Genomic DNA, 18,992 nt, shown 5'->3' with positions numbered 1-18,992 from the left:
TCCTTTTCCCTAAGCGCATTGCGGGCACGCCATCTAGTAACAGTGCGCAGAATTATATAACATTATTTTGTAGGTTTACTATCCCTTTAAAGGGACACTGAACCCAAAAAATTTTTCTTTCGTGATTCAGATAGAGCATGCAATTTTAAGCAACGTTCTAATTTACTCCTATTATCAAATTTTCTTCGTTCTCTTGCTATCTTTATTTGAAAAAGGCATCATTTTTTTGGTTCAGGACTGTGGACAGCACTTGTTTATTGGTCGGTTAAATTAATTCACCAATCAGCAAGAACAACCCAGGTTGTTCACCAAAAATGGGCCGGCATCTAAGCTCACATTCTTGCTTATCAAATAAAGATACCAAGAGAATGAAGAAAATTTGATAATAGGAGTAACTTAGAAAGTTGCTTAAAATTGCATGGTCTACCTGAATCACGAAAGAAAAAAAATTGGGTTCAGTGTCCCTTTAAGTTACTGACAATTATGATAGGACAGATTATCAAAACCTACCCTAGAAGTGAGAAATACAAATAAGCACCAAAATAAAAAAAACTTTGGGAGTAGATCAAAAACAAACTTGATAAATTAAAAAAGGGGGAAATGGATTTATCTATATATTTAAAAATAATAATAATTTGAATAGATTACTCGCTTGTCTTTTTCTCATTTTGCCTCCCAAGCCCTAACTAAATGATACGGTACGTTGGTGTTTGTGTTTTGCGATAATGAAACTAGATGGAAATTTAAATAGAACTAAATGTGGTTTGCATAGCATTTCTAGATTAAGATACAAGGCAATCAACGATACATATTCAATAAATTGTATATTAACTGCCATAACAAAGTCCAAATGATTAGGGGGGGAAACCAAAAAGGAAAACAAAAAATATTAAATACACACGGCTTACAATATGGAGATACAAACAGTAATCAGCACAACAAGCAGTGCTTCAAGAACATCCCACTGATGATCCTACAGCTCTTTGCTCCAGTGATCCATGCAGCTAAAACCTCCTGGCATACAGTCCCCATTGTTTCGCTTGTTACTTTACACATGCGGTCCAATTTTTACAAGCGTTGGTTTTCTTTCAGGATTTGCCTGTGTGCGTTTTCCTATGGGCTTTAAGAGGTGACGGCCAAACTACAGATGAAAAAAACAATCAATCAAACAAAAAAAAAAAAAAACATTGGTAGAGGAAAAACAAAACAAAAAAACTATGCATTCAAAAATTATTATTATTTTTTCAAATAGAAAGTAAATTTGTAGAAGCTCTCTAATAATGCACCGCAGATATTAAAAGGGGAAGTCAAGTCAAAGTAAAAAACATTCATGATTTAGGCAGAACATGCAATTTTAATTTACTTCTATTATCTAATTTGCTTTGTTCTTTTGGTATCCTTTGTTGACAAGCATATCTAGGTACGCTCAGGCGCAGCAATGCACTACTGGGAACTAGCAGCTGAATGGTGGCTGCACATACACGCATCTTGTCAATGGCTCACTAATGTGTTCAGCTAGCTCCCAGAAGCACATAGCTGCTTCTTCAACAAAGGGTACCAAGAAAATGAAGCCAAATGAATTTAAGTAAGTTGCATATTTGATTAAAATTGTATGCGATATCTGAATCCCTTTAAGCCTGAGTTAGTAAACAAGATAAGCGACTTGCATGAAGAAGAGGAAGTAGCAGTAGTAACCGTTTTACTACTTAGTATCAGCTGTTTCTGTACCTGTGGAGTTTCAGGACTGGAGAATGGAGACTCTTCATAAGATCTATTCTCTTTTTCTAGAGAGTCTTCAGTCTGTCTGTGTGCAAACTTCTTTTTCAGTGCGTGAGCAATAATAGCTGCAGGATCATTTACAGAACGTCTTTTTTTGTCTTTCCTGGTAAGGGGTGTGCCCCCAGGTGACCTTAAAAACAAAAAAAACTATTTAAAGATAACACAAAATACGACTGGAAGAGTAAGAGATTGCAGCAGACAAGAAAAAATAATTTGCTTTTCAATGAAGGATACCAAGAGAGCAAAGTAAGTTTGATATTAAAAGTCGATAGGTAGGTTCAAAGTGACAGTCTAGTCAAAATTAAACTTTCATGACATGTAGGACATGTCATTTTAAAGAACTTTCCAATTTGCTTTGTTCTCTTGGTATTCTTAGTTGAAAGCTAAACCTAGGTAGGCTCATAATTTCTAAGCCATTGAAGGCCAACCTCTTATCTGAATGCATTTGGACAGTGTTTAACAGCTAGGCAACACTAGTTCATCTGTGCTATATAGATAACAGTGTGCTCACTCCCGTGGAGTTACCTAGGAGTTAGCACTGATTGGTTAAAATGCAAGTCTGTCAAAAGCACTGAGATAAGGGGGCAGTCTGCAGAAGATACAAAGTAATCACAGGTAAAGCGTACATTAATATAACTGTGTTGGTTGTGCAAAACTGGGGAATGGGTAATAAAGAGATTATCTATCTTTTAAAACAATAACAATTCTATGATAGACTGTCCCTTTAAGGAACGTGCAAGTTTCTGGAGCACTATATGGCAGCACTTTTGTCAGAAAACGTATCAATGTTATACATCCAAACTAATAATAATAATAATAATAATAATAATAGAGCATGGAAAAACAGAATTTATGTTTACCTGATAAATTACTTTCTCCAACGGTGTGTCCGGTCCACGGCGTCATCCTTACTTGTGGGATATTCTCCTCCCCAACAGGAAATGGCAAAGAGCCCAGCAAAGCTGGTCACATGATCCCTCCTAGGCTCCGCCTACCCCAGTCATTCGACCGACGTTAAGGAGGAATATTTGCATAGGAGAAACCATATGGTACCGTGGTGACTGTAGTTAAAGAAAATAAATTATCAGACCTGATTAAAAAAACCAGGGCGGGCCGTGGACCGGACACACCGTTGGAGAAAGTAATTTATCAGGTAAACATAAATTCTGTTTTCTCCAACATAGGTGTGTCCGGTCCACGGCGTCATCCTTACTTGTGGGAACCAATACCAAAGCTTTAGGACACGGATGAAGGGAGGGAGCAAATCAGGTCACCTAAATGGAAGGCACCACGGCTTGCAAAACCTTTCTCCCAAAAATAGCCTCAGAAGAAGCAAAAGTATCAAACTTGTAAAATTTGGTAAAAGTGTGCAGTGAAGACCAAGTCGCTGCCCTACATATCTGATCAACAGAAGCCTCGTTCTTGAAGGCCCATGTGGAAGCCACAGCCCTAGTGGAATGAGCTGTGATTCTTTCGGGAGGCTGCCGTCCGGCAGTCTCGTAAGCCAATCTGATGATGCTTTTAATCCAAAAAGAGAGAGAGGTAGAAGTTGCTTTTTGACCTCTCCTTTTACCAGAATAAACAACAAACAAGGAAGATGTTTGTCTAAAATCCTTTGTAGCATCTAAATAGAATTTTAGAACGCGAACAACATCCAAATTGTGCAACAAACGTTCCTTCTTTGAAACTGGTTTCGGACACAGAGAAGGTACGATAATCTCCTGGTTAATGTTTTTGTTAGAAACAACTTTTGGAAGAAAACCAGGTTTAGTACGTAAAACCACCTTATCTGCATGGAACACCAGATAAGGAAGAGAACACTGCAGAGCAGATAATTCTGAAACTCTTCTAGCAGAAGAAATTGCAACTAAAAACAAAACTTTCCAAGATAATAACTTAATATCAACGGAATGCAAGGGTTCAAACGGAACCCCCTGAAGAACTGAAAGAACTAAATTGAGACTCCAAGGAGGAGTCAAAGGTTTGTAAACAGGCTTAATTCTAACCAGAGCCTGAACAAAGGCTTGAACATCTGGCACAGCAGCCAGTTTTTTGTGAAGTAACACCGACAAGGCAGAAATCTGTCCCTTCAGGGAACTTGCAGATAATCCTTTTTCCAATCCTTCTTGAAGGAAGGATAGAATCCTAGGAATCTTAACCTTGTCCCAAGAGAATCCTTTAGATACACACCAACAGATATATTTTTTCCAAATTTTGTGGTAAATCTTTCTAGTTACAGGCTTTCTGGCCTGAACAAGAGTATCAATAACAGAATCTGAGAACCCTCGCTTCGATAAAATCAAGCGTTCAATCTCCAAGCAGTCAGCTGGAGTGAAACCAGATTCGGATGTTCGAACGGACCCTGAACAAGAAGGTCTCGTCTCAAAGGTAGCTTCCAAGGTGGAGCCGATGACATATTCACCAGATCTGCATACCAAGTCCTGCGTGGCCACGCAGGAGCTATCAAGATCACCGACGCCCTCTCCTGATTGATCCTGGCTACCAGCCTGGGGATGAGAGGAAACGGCGGGAACACATAAGCTAGTTTGAAGGTCCAAGGTGCTACTAGTGCATCCACTAGAGCCGCCTTGGGATCCCTGGATCTGGACCCGTAGCAAGGAACTTTGAAGTTCTGACGAGAGGCCATCAGATCCATGTCTGGAATGCCCCACAGCTGAGTGACTTGGGCAAAGATTTCCGGATGGAGTTCCCACTCCCCCGGATGCAATGTCTGACGACTCAGAAAATCCGCTTCCCAATTTTCCACTCCTGGGATGTGGATAGCAGACAGGTGGCAGGAGTGAGACTCCGCCCATAGAATGATTTTGGTCACTTCTTCCATCGCTAGGGAACTCCTTGTTCCCCCCTGATGGTTGATGTACGCAACAGTTGTCATGTTGTCTGATTGAAACCGTATGAACTTGGCCCTCGCTAGCTGAGGCCAAGCCTTGAGAGCATTGAATATCGCTCTCAGTTCCAGAATATTTATCGGTAGAAGAGATTCTTCCCGAGACCAAAGACCCTGAGCTTTCAGGGATCCCCAGACCGCGCCCCAGCCCATCAGACTGGCGTCGGTCGTGACAATGACCCACTCTGGTCTGCGGAATGTCATCCCTTGTGACAGGTTGTCCAGGGACAGCCACCAACGGAGTGAGTCTCTGGTCCTCTGATTTACTTGTATCTTCGGAGACAAGTCTGTATAGTCCCCATTCCACTGACTGAGCATGCACAGTTGTAATGGTCTTAGATGAATGCGCGCAAAAGGAACTATGTCCATTGCCGCTACCATCAACCCGATCACTTCCATGCACTGAGCTATGGAAGGAAGAGGAACGGAATGAAGTATCCGACAAGAGTCTAGAAGCTTTGTTTTTCTGGCCTCTGTCAGAAAAATCCTCATTTCTAAGGAGTCTATTATTGTTCCCAAGAAGGGAACCCTTGTTGACGGGGATAGAGAACTCTTTTCCACGTTCACTTTCCATCCGTGAGATCTGAGAAAGGCCAGGACAATGTCCGTGTGAGCCTTTGCTTGAGGAAGGGACGACGCTTGAATCAGAATGTCGTCCAAGTAAGGTACTACAGCAATGCCCCTTGGTCTTAGCACAGCTAGAAGGGACCCTAGTACCTTTGTGAAAATCCTTGGAGCAGTGGCTAATCCGAAAGGAAGCGCCACGAACTGGTAATGTTTGTCCAGGAATGCGAACCTTAGGAACCGATGATGTTCCTTGTGGATAGGAATATGTAGATACGCATCCTTTAAATCCACCGTGGTCATGAATTGACCTTCCTGGATGGAAGGAAGAATAGTTCGAATGGTTTCCATCTTGAACGATGGAACCTTGAGAAACTTGTTTAAGATCTTGAGATCTAAGATTGGTCTGAACGTTCCCTCTTTTTTGGGAACTATGAACAGATTGGAGTAGAACCCCATCCCTTGTTCTCTTAATGGAACAGGATAAATCACTCCCATTTTTAACAGGTCTTCTACACAATGTAAGAATGCCTGTCTTTTTATGTGGTCTGAAGACAACTGAGACCTGTGGAACCTCCCCCTTGGGGGAAGTCCCTTGAATTCCAGAAGATAACCTTGGGAGACTATTTCTAGCGCCCAAGGATCCAGAACATCTCTTGCCCAAGCCTGAGCGAAGAGAGAGAGTCTGCCCCCCACCAGATCCGGTCCCGGATCGGGGGCCAACATTTCATGCTGTCTTGGTAGCAGTGGCAGGTTTCTTGGCCTGCTTTCCCTTGTTCCAGCCTTGCATTGGTCTCCAAGCTGGCTTGGCTTGAGAAGTATTACCCTCTTGCTTAGAGGACGTAGCACCTTGGGCTGGTCCGTTTCTACGAAAGGGACGAAAATTAGGTTTATTTTTTGCCTTGAAAGGCCGATCCTGAGGAAGGGCGTGGCCCTTACCCCCAGTGATATCAGAGATAATCTCTTTCAAGTCAGGGCCAAACAGCGTTTTCCCCTTGAAAGGAATGTTAAGTAGCTTGTTCTTGGAAGACGCATCAGCCGACCAAGATTTCAACCAAAGCGCTCTGCGCGCCACAATAGCAAACCCAGAATTCTTAGCCGCTAACCTAGCCAATTGCAAAGTGGCGTCTAGGGTGAAAGAATTAGCCAATTTGAGAGCATTGATTCTGTCCATAATCTCCTCCAAAGGAGGAGAATCACTATCGACCGCTCTTATCAGATCATCGAACCAGAAACATGCGGCTGTAGTGACAGGGACAATGCATGAAATTGGTTGTAGAAGGTAACCTTGCTGAACAAACATTTTTTTAAGCAAACCTTCTAATTTTTTATCCATAGGATCTTTGAAAGCACAACTATCCTCTATGGGTATAGTGGTGCGTTTGTTTAAAGTGGAAACCGCTCCCTCGACCTTGGGGACTGTCTGCCATAAGTCCTTTCTGGGGTCGACCATAGGAAACAATTTTTTAAATATGGGGGGAGGGACGAAAGGAATACCGGGCCTTTCCCATTCTTTATTAACAATGTCCGCCACCCGCTTGGGTATAGGAAAAGCTTCTGGGAGCCCCGGCACCTCTAGGAACTTGTCCATTTTACAAAGTTTCTCTGGGATGACCAACTTGTCACAATCATCCAGAGTGGATAATACCTCCTTAAGCAGAATGCGGAGATGTTCCAACTTAAATTTAAATGCAATCACATCAGGTTCAGCCTGTTGAGAAATGTTCCCTGAATCAGTAATTTCTCCCTCAGACAAAACCTCCCTGGCCCCATCAGACTGGGTTAGGGGCCCTTCAGAAATATTATTATCAGCGTCGTCATGCTCTTCAGTATCTAAAACAGAGCAGCCGCGCTTACGCTGATAAGTGTTCATTTTGGCTAAAATGTTTTTGACAGAATTATCCATTACAGCCGTTAATTGTTGCATAGTAAGGAGTATTGGCGCGCTAGATGTACTAGGGGCCTCCTGAGTGGGCAAGACTCGTGTAGACGAAGGAGGGAATGATGCAGTACCATGCTTACTCCCCTCACTTGAGGAATCATCTTGGGCATCATTGTCATTATCACATAAATCACATTTATTTAAATGAATAGGAATTCTGGCTTCCCCACATTCAGAACACAGTCTATCTGGTAGTTCAGACATGTTAAACAGGCATAAACTTGATAACAAAGTACAAAAAACGTTTTAAAATAAAACCGTTACTGTCACTTTAAATTTTTAACTGAACACACTTTATTACTGCAATTGCGAAAAAACATGAAGGAATTGTTCAAAATTTACCAAATTTTCACCACAGTGTCTTAAAGCCTTAAAAGTATTGCACACCAAATTTGGAAGCTTTAACCCTTAAAATAACGGAACCGGAGACGTTTTGAACTTTAACCCCTTTACAGTCCCTGGTATCTGCTTTGCTGAGACCCAACCAAACCCAAAGGGGAATACGATACCAAATGACGCCTTCAGAAAGTCTTTTCTAAGTATCAGAGCTCCTCTCACATGCGACTGCATGCCATGCCTCTCAAAAACAAGTGCGCAACACCGGCGCGAAAATGAGGCTCTGCTTATGCTTTGGGAAAGCCCCTAAAGAATAAGGTGTCTAAACCAGTGCCTGCCGATATTATTATATCAAAATACCCAGATAAAATGATTCCTCAAGGCTAAATATGTGTTAATAATGAATCGATTTAGCCCAAAAAAAGTCTACAGTTTTAATAAGCCCTTGTGAAGCCCTTATTTACGATCGTAATAAACATGGCTTACCGGATCCCATAGGGAAAATGACAGCTTCCAGCATTACATCGTCTTGTTAGAATGTGTCATACCTCAAGCAGCAAGAGACTGCACACTGTTCCCCCAACTGAAGTTAATTGCTCTCAACAGTCCTGTGTGGAACAGCCATGGATTTTAGTGACGGTTGCTAAAATCATTTTCCTCATACAAACAGAAATCTTCATCTCTTTTCTGTTTCTGAGTAAATAGTACATACCAGCACTATTTCAAAATAACAAACTCTTGATTGAATAATAAAAACTACAGTTAAACACTAAAAAACTCTAAGCCATCTCCGTGGAGATGTTGCCTGTACAACGGCAAAGAGAATGACTGGGGTAGGCGGAGCCTAGGAGGGATCATGTGACCAGCTTTGCTGGGCTCTTTGCCATTTCCTGTTGGGGAGGAGAATATCCCACAAGTAAGGATGACGCCGTGGACCGGACACACCTATGTTGGAGAAATGATAAATATTTTTATGATCTGGTGTTCATCTATTTAAACCTCCAATATTGTGTCTAAAAACGATATAACATGAAGACTTTTATGAAGACAAGCAAATCCTGGAATACAATTGAAATACAAAGAAAATACTGAAGATGCAAATTTCAAATAAGCATTTCTGTCTCTAGGGGGCACTGCAGGGAAAAAAGGTTTCAGTTTATTTCACCTGTGGTCTCCATCTCTTTGGTATAGTGGATTGAGTTGCTGTGGTTTGCAAATACGGTGAAAAGAAATCTGCTTTTTCAAATGCTAGCAGGATGACAAAACACATCCTTGCATGCTAAAAACATTAAAGTGAAGGTCCATTTTGATGAATTAGTGCCCGGTTTTTAATAAACCTATTAAAAACAAGGGCACTTTAATTCATCAAAATTTAAATTTCACAGTTTTCTTCAAAAACTTACTTTTTAATCCTGGCAGCCGCTCCAGCACGTCCTCCGCCCGTCACAAGCCGTCTTCTCAGGTTCAAAATGACGAATCAGGCTTACTCCAATCACAGCGTTGCATCAGGCCAAGATTCCCCCCCAGGGAGGGGGGAAGCTGTGATTGGAGGAAGCCCAATTCGTCATTTCTGACGTCTGCAGAGGCTTCCGACAGCCAGGGGAATCGCTGGAGCTGCTGCAAGGATTAAAAGGTAAGTTTTGAAGTAAACAGTGAAATGTCGATTTTGATGAATTAAAGTGCCCTTGTTTTTAATAGGTTTATTAAAAACCGGGCACTAATTCATCAAAATGGACCTTCACTTTAAAACACACAATGGAATTAAATGAAGAGGGCTATAGCAAAGCAAGTGCAAGTAGCTTTTCCCTCCAATGTTCCCATTCCAGAAATACTCTTTCTGCTACTTCTAGAACAGCTGCATCATCACAAAGGGCGTCTCCATCAGCAGCATCTTCTTCAGTTAAGCAAGTATTGCAAGCTGCTTCCAAAAAATACACAACGGCATCATTTATACATAGAATGACACCTGAAAATCAGGGAAAATGCTGATCAAGCTCTTGCAAGAGTATTATTTTCTTATGCGATTGGTCACCCAATCACATTCTTCTGGCAAATACTTCCCTTTTTAGAGAAATCACTAAGGAGAGGACTATAGTTCTCTTGTACTGAGAGAGGAAGCCCAACAGCATGACAACCAGAGGGGTGGTCCTTTCCCATTTTATAAAAAGTACCTTCTGATGAAATAGGCACTTTAATAAAAAAGGACTAAGGGGTACCTCCTAAACAACCGTATTTGCGACTGGAGTATCTCTTTAATGGAAAAGAGTGCATTTTCTCTGTTTGGTACTATGAATCATTAGGAGGACTAGGAGACAAAATAATGTTCTAACTGTGTTAGAGAGATCTCAGTTCACTTTAGAGTTGGCTTGAGTTCCCTTGAAGTATCTGTCCAGACCTATCACGCCTTTACCTCTAGTTTTGTTATGTTGATGGTTTCTTTATTTTTTCTTAGTTTTTTTTTTGGGGGGGGGGGAGGGGGGGAGTTGCCTGTTTTCATGTACTGGCAAAAGAGATTCTTTATAGATTACGCGTTCTTAACATATCTGGAACATGAAGTTCAGTTTGTAATAAAAAAAAGTTTTAAATAGAAAATTTAGTTTATTATTTACTGGAAAAGCTGTACTTATAAAATGCAGTGCATATAAAAATATTATGCTCGAAATAATAAGTTTCAATGTATGCATGCATTTTTATTTTTCCGAAAATTTCCATGAGTTTCATGTCCCTTTAAATCTAAAATGAATCAACACCTAATATGGCCTGTGATTGGCTGCATCAACTGTTATACCTTTAATTAAGGGGGAGACCATTAAATACAGTAAAAAGAGCTCTGGTTAACTTACACTTGAATAAAAAGTGTCACAAAACACATCAAAAATGCATTACAAAATACAGTTACACTCATAACGGTCTAATAAATATTCATAAAAACAAAATGTATGCTTACCTGATACATTTCTTTATTCTTGACACGATGAGTCCACAAATCATCTAATTACTATTGGGAATATCACTCCTGCCCAGAAGGAGGCGGCAAAGAGCACCACAGCAAAGCTGTTAAATATCACCTCTCTTCCCTCCAACCCCAGTCATTCGACCGAAGCAAAGGAGAGAAAGGAAGCAACAAGGTACAGAGGTGTCTGAAGTTTATAGCAAAAGCCTGTCTTAAAAACAGGGCGGGCCGTGGACTCATCGTCTCAAGAAATAAATAAATTTATCAGGTAAGGAGAAATTTTGTTTTCTTTCAAATGGTGAGTCTACGGATCATCTAATTACTATTGGGAATCAATACCCAAGCTAGAGGACACAGATAATAAGGGAGGGACAAGACAGGGAACCTAAACCGAAGGCACCACTGCTTGAAGAACCTTTCTCCCAAAAGAATCCTCAGCCGAGGCAAAAGTATCAAACTTATAAAATTTAGAAAAATTGTGAAGAGAGGACCAAGTTGCAGCCGTACAAATCTGTTCCACAGAAGCTTCATTTTTGAATGCTCAGGAAGAGGAAACAACCCTCGTAGAATGAGCCGTGATTCTCTCAGAAGGCTGCTGTCCAGCAGTTTCATAGGCGAAGCGAATGATACTCCTCAACCACAAAGAAAAAGAAATAGCCGTAGCTTTCTGCCCCTTACGTTTCCCAGAGAAAACAACAAACAGAACAGAAGACTGGTGAAAATCCTAAGTCACCTGTAGATAGAACTTTAACGCATGCACCACGTCTAGGTTGTGCAGCAGACGCCCTTTATGAGAAGATGGATTAGGACATAAAGGAGGAACAACAATCTCCCGATTAACGTTTCTATCCGAAACCACTTCAGGGATAAACCCTAACTTGGTACGCAAAACTACCTTATCCAAATGAAAAATAAGGTAAGGAGATTCAAACTGCAATGCAGAGAGCTCTGAGACTCTACGAGCAGACGAAATAGCAACAAGAAACAAAACCTTCCAAGATAACATTTTAATATCTAAGGAATGCATAGGTTCAAACAGAGCCTGCTGAAGAACTCTTAGAACAAGGTTAAGACTCCAGGGAGGAGTAACAGGTTTAAACACAGGCCTGATTCTGCCCAAGGTCTGACAGAACGATTTCACGTCTGGAACATCCGCCAGACTTTTATGTAACAAAATAGACAAGGCAGATATTTGACAAGGAACTGGCCAATAAACCCTTCTCCACACCTCTTGGAGAAAGGCTAGAATTCTAGGAATCCGAACTCTACTCCAAGAGTAGCCTTTGGATTCACACCAATACAGATATTTATGCTATATCTTGTAGTAAATCTTCCTGGTAACAGGCTTATGAGCCTGAATCATGGTCTCAATGACCGACTCCGAAAATCCCTGCTTAGATAAAATAAAGTGTTTAATCTCCAAGCAGTCAGTTTCAGAGAAACAAGATTTGGATGAAAGAAGGGCCCTTGAAGTAGAAGGTCCTTCCTCAATGGAAGTCTCCAAGGTGGAAGAGATGACATCTCCACTAAGTCTGCATACCAGATCCTGCGAGGCCACGCCAGTGCAATGAGGATCACCGATGCCTTCTCCTGTTTTATTCGAGCAATGACCTGAGGAAGGAGAGCGAACGGAGGAAATAGGTATGCTAGACTGAAATTCCAAGGGACCGCTAGAGCATCTATCAGTACAGCCTGAGGATCTCTCAACCCCGACCAGTACCTCAGGAGCTTGGCATTCTGACGAGATGCCATAAGATCCAATTCCAGCAGTCCCCATTTGAGAATTAAGCTGAAAAACACATCAGGATGGAGTTCCCACTCCCCCAGATGAAAAGTCTGTCTGCTCAGAAAATCCGCCTCCCAATTGTCCACTCCTGGAATGTGGATTGCAGATAGCAGTTGTGGGTCACTGCCCACCAAATAATCTTGGCTACCTCTGTCATAGGTAAGGAACTCCTAGTTCCCTCCTGATGACTGATGTAAGCCACTGAAGTTATGGTGTCCAACTGGAACCTGAGAAACCGGGCCGAAGCTAACTGAGGCCATGCTAGGAGAGCATTGAGGATTGCTCTCAGTTCTAGAATGTTTATGGGTAGAAATGACTCCTGCCGAGTCCAAGTCCCCTAAACCTTTAGAGATCCCCAGACTGCTCCCCATCCCAACAGGCTGGCGACTGTTGTCACAATCAGCCAGTTGGGTCTGCAGAAGCAAGTTCCCTGGGAGAGATGATCCTGCGACAACCATCAAAGAAGAGAATCCCTTGTCTCCTGATCCAGATGTAATCGCTGAGACGGGTCCGTATAATCTCCGTTCCACTGCTTGAGCATGCATAACTGCAGAGGTCTGAGGTGGAAACGGGCAAACGGAATGATGTCCATGGCAGCTACCATCAGACCGATTACCTCCATAAATTGAGCCACTGATGGCCGAGGAGAGGACTGAAGCGCCAGACAAAAGTCGAAGATCTTTGATTTTCTGACCTCTGTCAGAAAAATTTTCATCGATAGGGAATCTATTATGGTTCCCAAGAACACTACCCTTGTAGCTGGAATTAAGGAACTCTTTCCCAGATTCACCTTCCATCCGTGAGAGCGCAGGAAGGATACATCTCTGTGTGGGAGTTCGCTTGTTGAAAGGATGGCGCCTGAACCAGGATGTCGTCCAGATAAGGAGCCACTGCAATGCCCCGCAACCGGAGCATCGCCAACAAGGATCACAGGACTTTTGAAAAAATTCTGGGAGCTGTGGCAGGGCCAAATGGAAGAGTCACAACTGGAAGTGTTTGTCTAAAAAGGCAAACCTCAGAAACTTGTGATGATCCCTGTGGATGGGAACATGCAGGTATACGTCCTTTAAATCTACTGTTGTCATGAATTGACCCTCTTGAACCAAGGGAAGAATGGAACGAATAGTTTCCATTTTGAAGGACGGTACCCTGAGGAACAAGTTTAGACTCTTGAGATCTAGAATTGGTCTGAAAGTTCCCTCTTTTTTGGGAACCACGAACAGATTTGAATAAAATCTCAGACCCTGCTCCTGCATTGGAACAGGAACTATCACTCCCCGGTCGGAAAGGTCTTGAACACAGCAGAAGAATGACTCTCTTTTAATCTGGTCTACAGATAATTTTGAGAGCAGAAACCTGCCCCTGGGAGGAAAAGTTTTGAATTCTAGTTTATCCCTGGGACACAATGTACACCGCCCAGGGATCCTGAACCCAAGCGTGAGCGAAGAAGGAAAGTATGCCCCCCACAAGATCCGGTCCCGGATTGGGGGCAGACCCTTCATGCTGACTTTGAGTCATTAACGGGCCCGTAAATTAAATGACCCTTTTCTCCCGTAATGTCAGAAATAATTTCCGCCAAGCCTGGCCCAAATAAAGTCTTGCCCTTGAAGGGAATCGCCAAAAGCTTAGAGTTCGATGACACATCCGCAGACCAGGATTTTAACCATAAGGCTCTGCGGGCCAGTACGGCAAACCCTGACATTTTTGCTCCTAGTTTAATCACCTGAAGGGAAGAGTCTGTAATAAAAGAATTGGCCAATTTAAGGGCCTTAATCCAACTCTGGATTTCTTCCAGAGGAGTTTCTCTCTGAATAGAATCAGACAACGCATCAAACCAGAATGCTGCTACACTAGTGACGGTAGCAATACACACCGCAGGTTGCCATTGTCAACCCTGGTGAACATACATCTTTTTGAGCAAACCCTCCAACTTCTTATCCATAGGGTCCTTAAAAGAACAACTATCCTCTATGGGAATAGTGGTCCTCTTAGCTAAAGTGGAAATTGCTCCTTCCACTTTGGGGACCGTCTGCCAGGACTCCTTGATAGAGTCAGTAATAGGAAACATCTTTTTAAAAATAGGAGATAGAGAAAAAGGAATACCCGGCCTCTCCCATTCCTTAGCAATAATCTCTGTAGCCCGATCTGGTACAGGGAAAACCTCCACCATGGAAGGTACATCAAAATACTTAAACAACTAGCCAAACTAATTGTAGAGAAGTGCACAATTAAGTATAGAAGGATTAGCTCCACAATATGAAGTATCTACTTACTCTGCAAGAAAGAAAGAAAAATATTCCATTTCATTCACACATTGCTATCTTTATTGGAAAATCTAAGTCACAACCAGGAATAATCAATCATACAATAGCATAGGCTAAGTTTGAAAACACTTAAACCAGGTTGGTATTAAATATAAAGTTACCGGAAAGATACTCATGTATAATAAATATCAGCCAACAGTTAAAAATAAACTGAAATAAACTAAGCCCTTACAATCCGAGGGCTAAATTAATCTTATATTTATAATTTTAATAAAACCGTTTGGCTGAGATAAGTAGTAATAATATACCAGTTAGCTAATATTGAACCATGGTAAATAAGTTAAAAAGGACAACAAGAAGAGGCGAAGCTACTCCTGTAGGACCCCTGACACGCGTTTCACAAAGAACGCTTCCTCAGAGGGGGTGCGGACCACTGCTATTGGACGCTCTTTATTGCTCATAATAGCCCACCTCACAGCATAATTGGTCTCTGTCAATAGGATGGTGCCGCTCGATTGGCTGCCTGAAATAGCAATCAAGTGATGTGGCCTGAAGTGTCATAAAGCTTATGACGAAAACAGGGTGGAGTCAGCCGAATGGAAACACCAATCAGCGGACTATCTCACCTAACATCAGAGGGGCGTGTGTCAATGGAATAAGATGATTCGAAGATCATGTTTACATATAGACAGTACGAATGCAGGTGCAGTCATCCCTAAAATAGCATCCGATTTGTAACAAACTTATACCGAGTGAATTACATACGATTGCCCTCATAGATCTGTTCCTCTACATTGCGGGACTGGATGTATGTACATATGAAATCATATGAGATATTTTATATAAGGTCAGAAAGCAAAACAGATATCTCTGACAATGAATCAGACATCAGCATTACTAATGAACACATAGATAGTGCCAGTAACACCTCAGGAGCTAGACCTAAAACTTATAGCTCAGTACAATTATCTACAGCCGCCTCTTCTTTTTTTATCCACAACACCTCACAACGTAACCCCACCTGTCACCCAAACCAATCAGACGACTACACAGAACAGGGGGAACAAACGCAAATTTTCAGGCCCAGTGAGACAATCCACAAGGAGGAGGGAATTGAGTCCCTTCACCAAGATAAGGATGAACAACTGAGAATCATTAATTTATTAGACCATATACTAAATTCTGCACACAGATCAGTACTTTCAAGGGGGTTATCTTTTTCTCCAGTCAATTCACTGAACAAATTTGAATAATTAAAGATATTCATTTATTCTCTAGAAAATTGTTACTGAAAAAGTTATACGCTTATAATCCAGACACCCTTAATGCAGAAGATTTAGTCACAGTCGACATTCTACAAGAACTATCAGAAGAGGGTACAGATATCTTAGTTAATCAGGTATCATCTAGTTCCCAGGCCTGGAAATCAAATTTGAAACCGAAATCCACCTATGCTCCCTCTCTATCTATGTCACCAGAGATACAGATTTTCTGTAAGATTGTATGCAAAAAAAATTGATCAACTACCGATCTATAATGCCCAACAAAATCTAAATGGAATTGAATCCTATGCATTGAAAGACATTGAATCCTGGCACAACATCATTATTATTAAACCATCTGACAAGGGTGGCAATGTAGTTTTATGGCCACGACAAATGTATAAGGATGAAGCTACTAAACAACTATCCAATACCTCTTGCTATAAACAAATGATATTCAATCCTCAGAGTTTGTATCTAATACTGTATAACAATTTGATCAATGATGCCTGGGAAGGTAATATAATTTCCAACTCAGAGAAAAAGTACTTAATCAGGGAAACCCCCAACATTGCTACATAGTATTTCCTACCAAAAGTACATAAAGACCCTATAACACCTCCAGAAAGACCTATTGTGTCAGGAAACGAAAATTTAACAGAATGCCAGTAAGTTTGTAGATCTGAGATTGAGAGAATATTTGACCACTCTACCCTCCTATGTACGTGATACCATGGAAGTACTTCAGATTTTACAAAATATAAAATTAACTGATGAAATGTGGTTAGTTACAGCTGACGTAGAATATCTGTACACCAACATTAGACACATTGATGGAATTGAAGCCATCAAATCTTTTCTATCTACTAACAACTGTGACAACAGGGCACATAATGAGTTTATAATTAAATTGTTACATTTCATCCTGACGCACAATTTCTTTACATTTAATAACAGATACCTTTTACAAACACAAGGTACCGCGATGGGTACTGCCTGCGTGGCAACCTATGCAAATCTATTCCTTGGATACTGGGAACTTTTTTATGTCTTCTCCGATCAATTAAAACTATATACTGACCATATACCCTTATGGCTGAGATATATAGATGACGTTCTATTCATCTGGGAAGGAACATCTGATGAATTAGAAAAATTCATGAATAAACTAAATGAGAATAAAATGAATATAAAATTAACTCATTTAGCAAGCCAACAGAAAATTTGTTTTTTGGACTTGACAATATTTAAGAAAGGATGATGGATTCATTAACACCACCATTTATAGGAAGGAAACAGCTACCAATACCCTCCTACACAATTTGAGTGCCCATCCACCCAGTACTCTAAAAGCTATACCTTATGGCGAATTCTTACGCCTTCGCCGTAATTGTTCAAGTACCGAAATATGACAGAAAGTATTGCTTTAATACAGAGACTAATCACACGAGGATACAGCAACACAAATTGGTGAAAAGAGCCAAGTATAAGCCACTAAGAATTCAAAGAGAGGAATTATTGGTTCCTAAAGACAAAGTCCTTAATGAGTCTTATCCAAGACTGATAACAACGTACAACCCCCAGATGACACAAGTAGTCAAAATTATAAACGATCATTGGAAACTATTGCAGAACGATGCAACTCTGAAGTCTGTAATAGGAGAAAGACTATCAGTAGGGTACAAAAGACCCAAGAATTTAAGAGACAAGCTGGTATCCAGTCATTTTGTTAGATCTGTAAAGAAAAAAGACAGAGATCCAGGAATGTATCCCTGTGGTACATGTTCTGCGTGCAAATATGTATGGAAAACTAAGACCATAACAGAGAAAACTGGCAGAGTACACAAACTATCTTCCCATTTTTCCTGTAGAACGATAGGTGTCATATATGTACTTTTCTGTTCTTGCAAAATGGCCTATGTTGGGATGGCTACAAGAGAAGTTAGGATACGCATCCTTGAACATACCAATAACATCAAGAATGCCAACAGAGACAAAAACAGGGGCAAGAAAATTACATTGGTTGCCAAACATTTTCAATTACATCATATTAGTGCGACCACAGGATTACAATACATAGTAATCCAAAAAGCATCCTTAGGAATTAGGGGTGGTAATATTGAAAAAGCATTGCTAAAGATGGAGTGTAAGTGGATTTACTTACTAGATTCAGTTAAACCCAATGGCATGAACGATTTCAACAATTATTATGTGTATTTATAAGCCTCACTATTATTATTGTTTTTCACCCTTATTCACTTTTATGTCTCACCAGCATTTTTGCCCACTCACACCTATTTTCCAAAAAAATTTTTTTTATTTTGTTCCACTTTCTCAATATTTACTTTTTGAGCTCACCAGTATTTGACACTCTATAAACATAATTCCAAGATAATTATATTATGTTACATTTTATTTGAGATCTCTTATTGAGATCCATCATTTATCTTAATTGTCTACAAGAGATATCAATGCACGATTATAGTATTCACTAGCACATTATTATTAATAGTAAACTTATAATTCAGAAATATTCCAGTATTTCACCGTTTGTCGTATATGAATTTTGATCTTTTCCCCTGTTTGACTCACTCATTTGGCTTTATGTATAAAATACAGAAAAATCATGCCAAGTTATACATCTCTGAGCACTGACTCCACCAGCAATACATGCAGTATATTTAAAATTCCACTCTATGTTAAAATTCAAAATCTGAGTTTAAGTAATCCTGTGACCTATTTACTTTTGTTCTGAGCTTACATCTTAGACCTTCACTCATATGAATTTATCCTTATCCTAAACTGGGATTTAGATCTAATATGGACAATCCAATAATGTGAGTTGCATCAACCCTAGAAGAAATAAATTGCTTGAAGTATTGCCATAGGCCTTATTCTCTAGCTAATCTATCACACATGTGTAGCAACATATTTCATGTATCTTACCTTAAATGCTATTATTTATATTAGAGATATTAACTGGGAGTTTTGTTTTAATATAATTATTATAAAATCACAAATATTATGGCAATGAAACTACGTATTGCAGTTAGCTCATATAGAGACTTTTACACTCATTACCTTATATAAAAGATCTCATATGATTTCATATATACATACATCCAGTCCCGCAATGTAGAGGAACAGATTTTAGGATTGACTACGATCGTGGTGTCGGAGTCGTCCAAGGTAGCTAAA

General features: G+C 40.5%; 1 protein-coding gene across 1 annotated transcript in view; it reads right to left on the bottom strand.

Moving 5' to 3' along the window:
- Nucleotides 1–811: 811 nt before the first annotated feature.
- MTFR2 (mitochondrial fission regulator 2) overlaps nucleotides 812–18,992 on the bottom strand; it is a 48,138-nt gene continuing 29,957 nt past the window's right edge. Inside the window, exons 8-9 of the mRNA XM_053709155.1 lie at nucleotides 1,729–1,909; nucleotides 812–1,141 (exon numbers count right to left, since the gene is read on the bottom strand). Of these exons, the coding sequence (XP_053565130.1) occupies nucleotides 1,049–1,141; nucleotides 1,729–1,909 (274 nt within the window). The 3' untranslated portion in view covers nucleotides 812–1,048. The remainder of the gene's footprint in view (nucleotides 1,142–1,728; nucleotides 1,910–18,992) is intronic.

The sequence above is a fragment of the Bombina bombina genome, chromosome 4, assembly GCF_027579735.1.
Source record: "Bombina bombina isolate aBomBom1 chromosome 4, aBomBom1.pri, whole genome shotgun sequence".
Classification (NCBI taxonomy): domain Eukaryota; kingdom Metazoa; phylum Chordata; class Amphibia; order Anura; family Bombinatoridae; genus Bombina; species Bombina bombina.
Note: the sequence above shows the minus strand (reverse complement) of the source record. Positions and strands in the feature narration are given on the sequence as shown.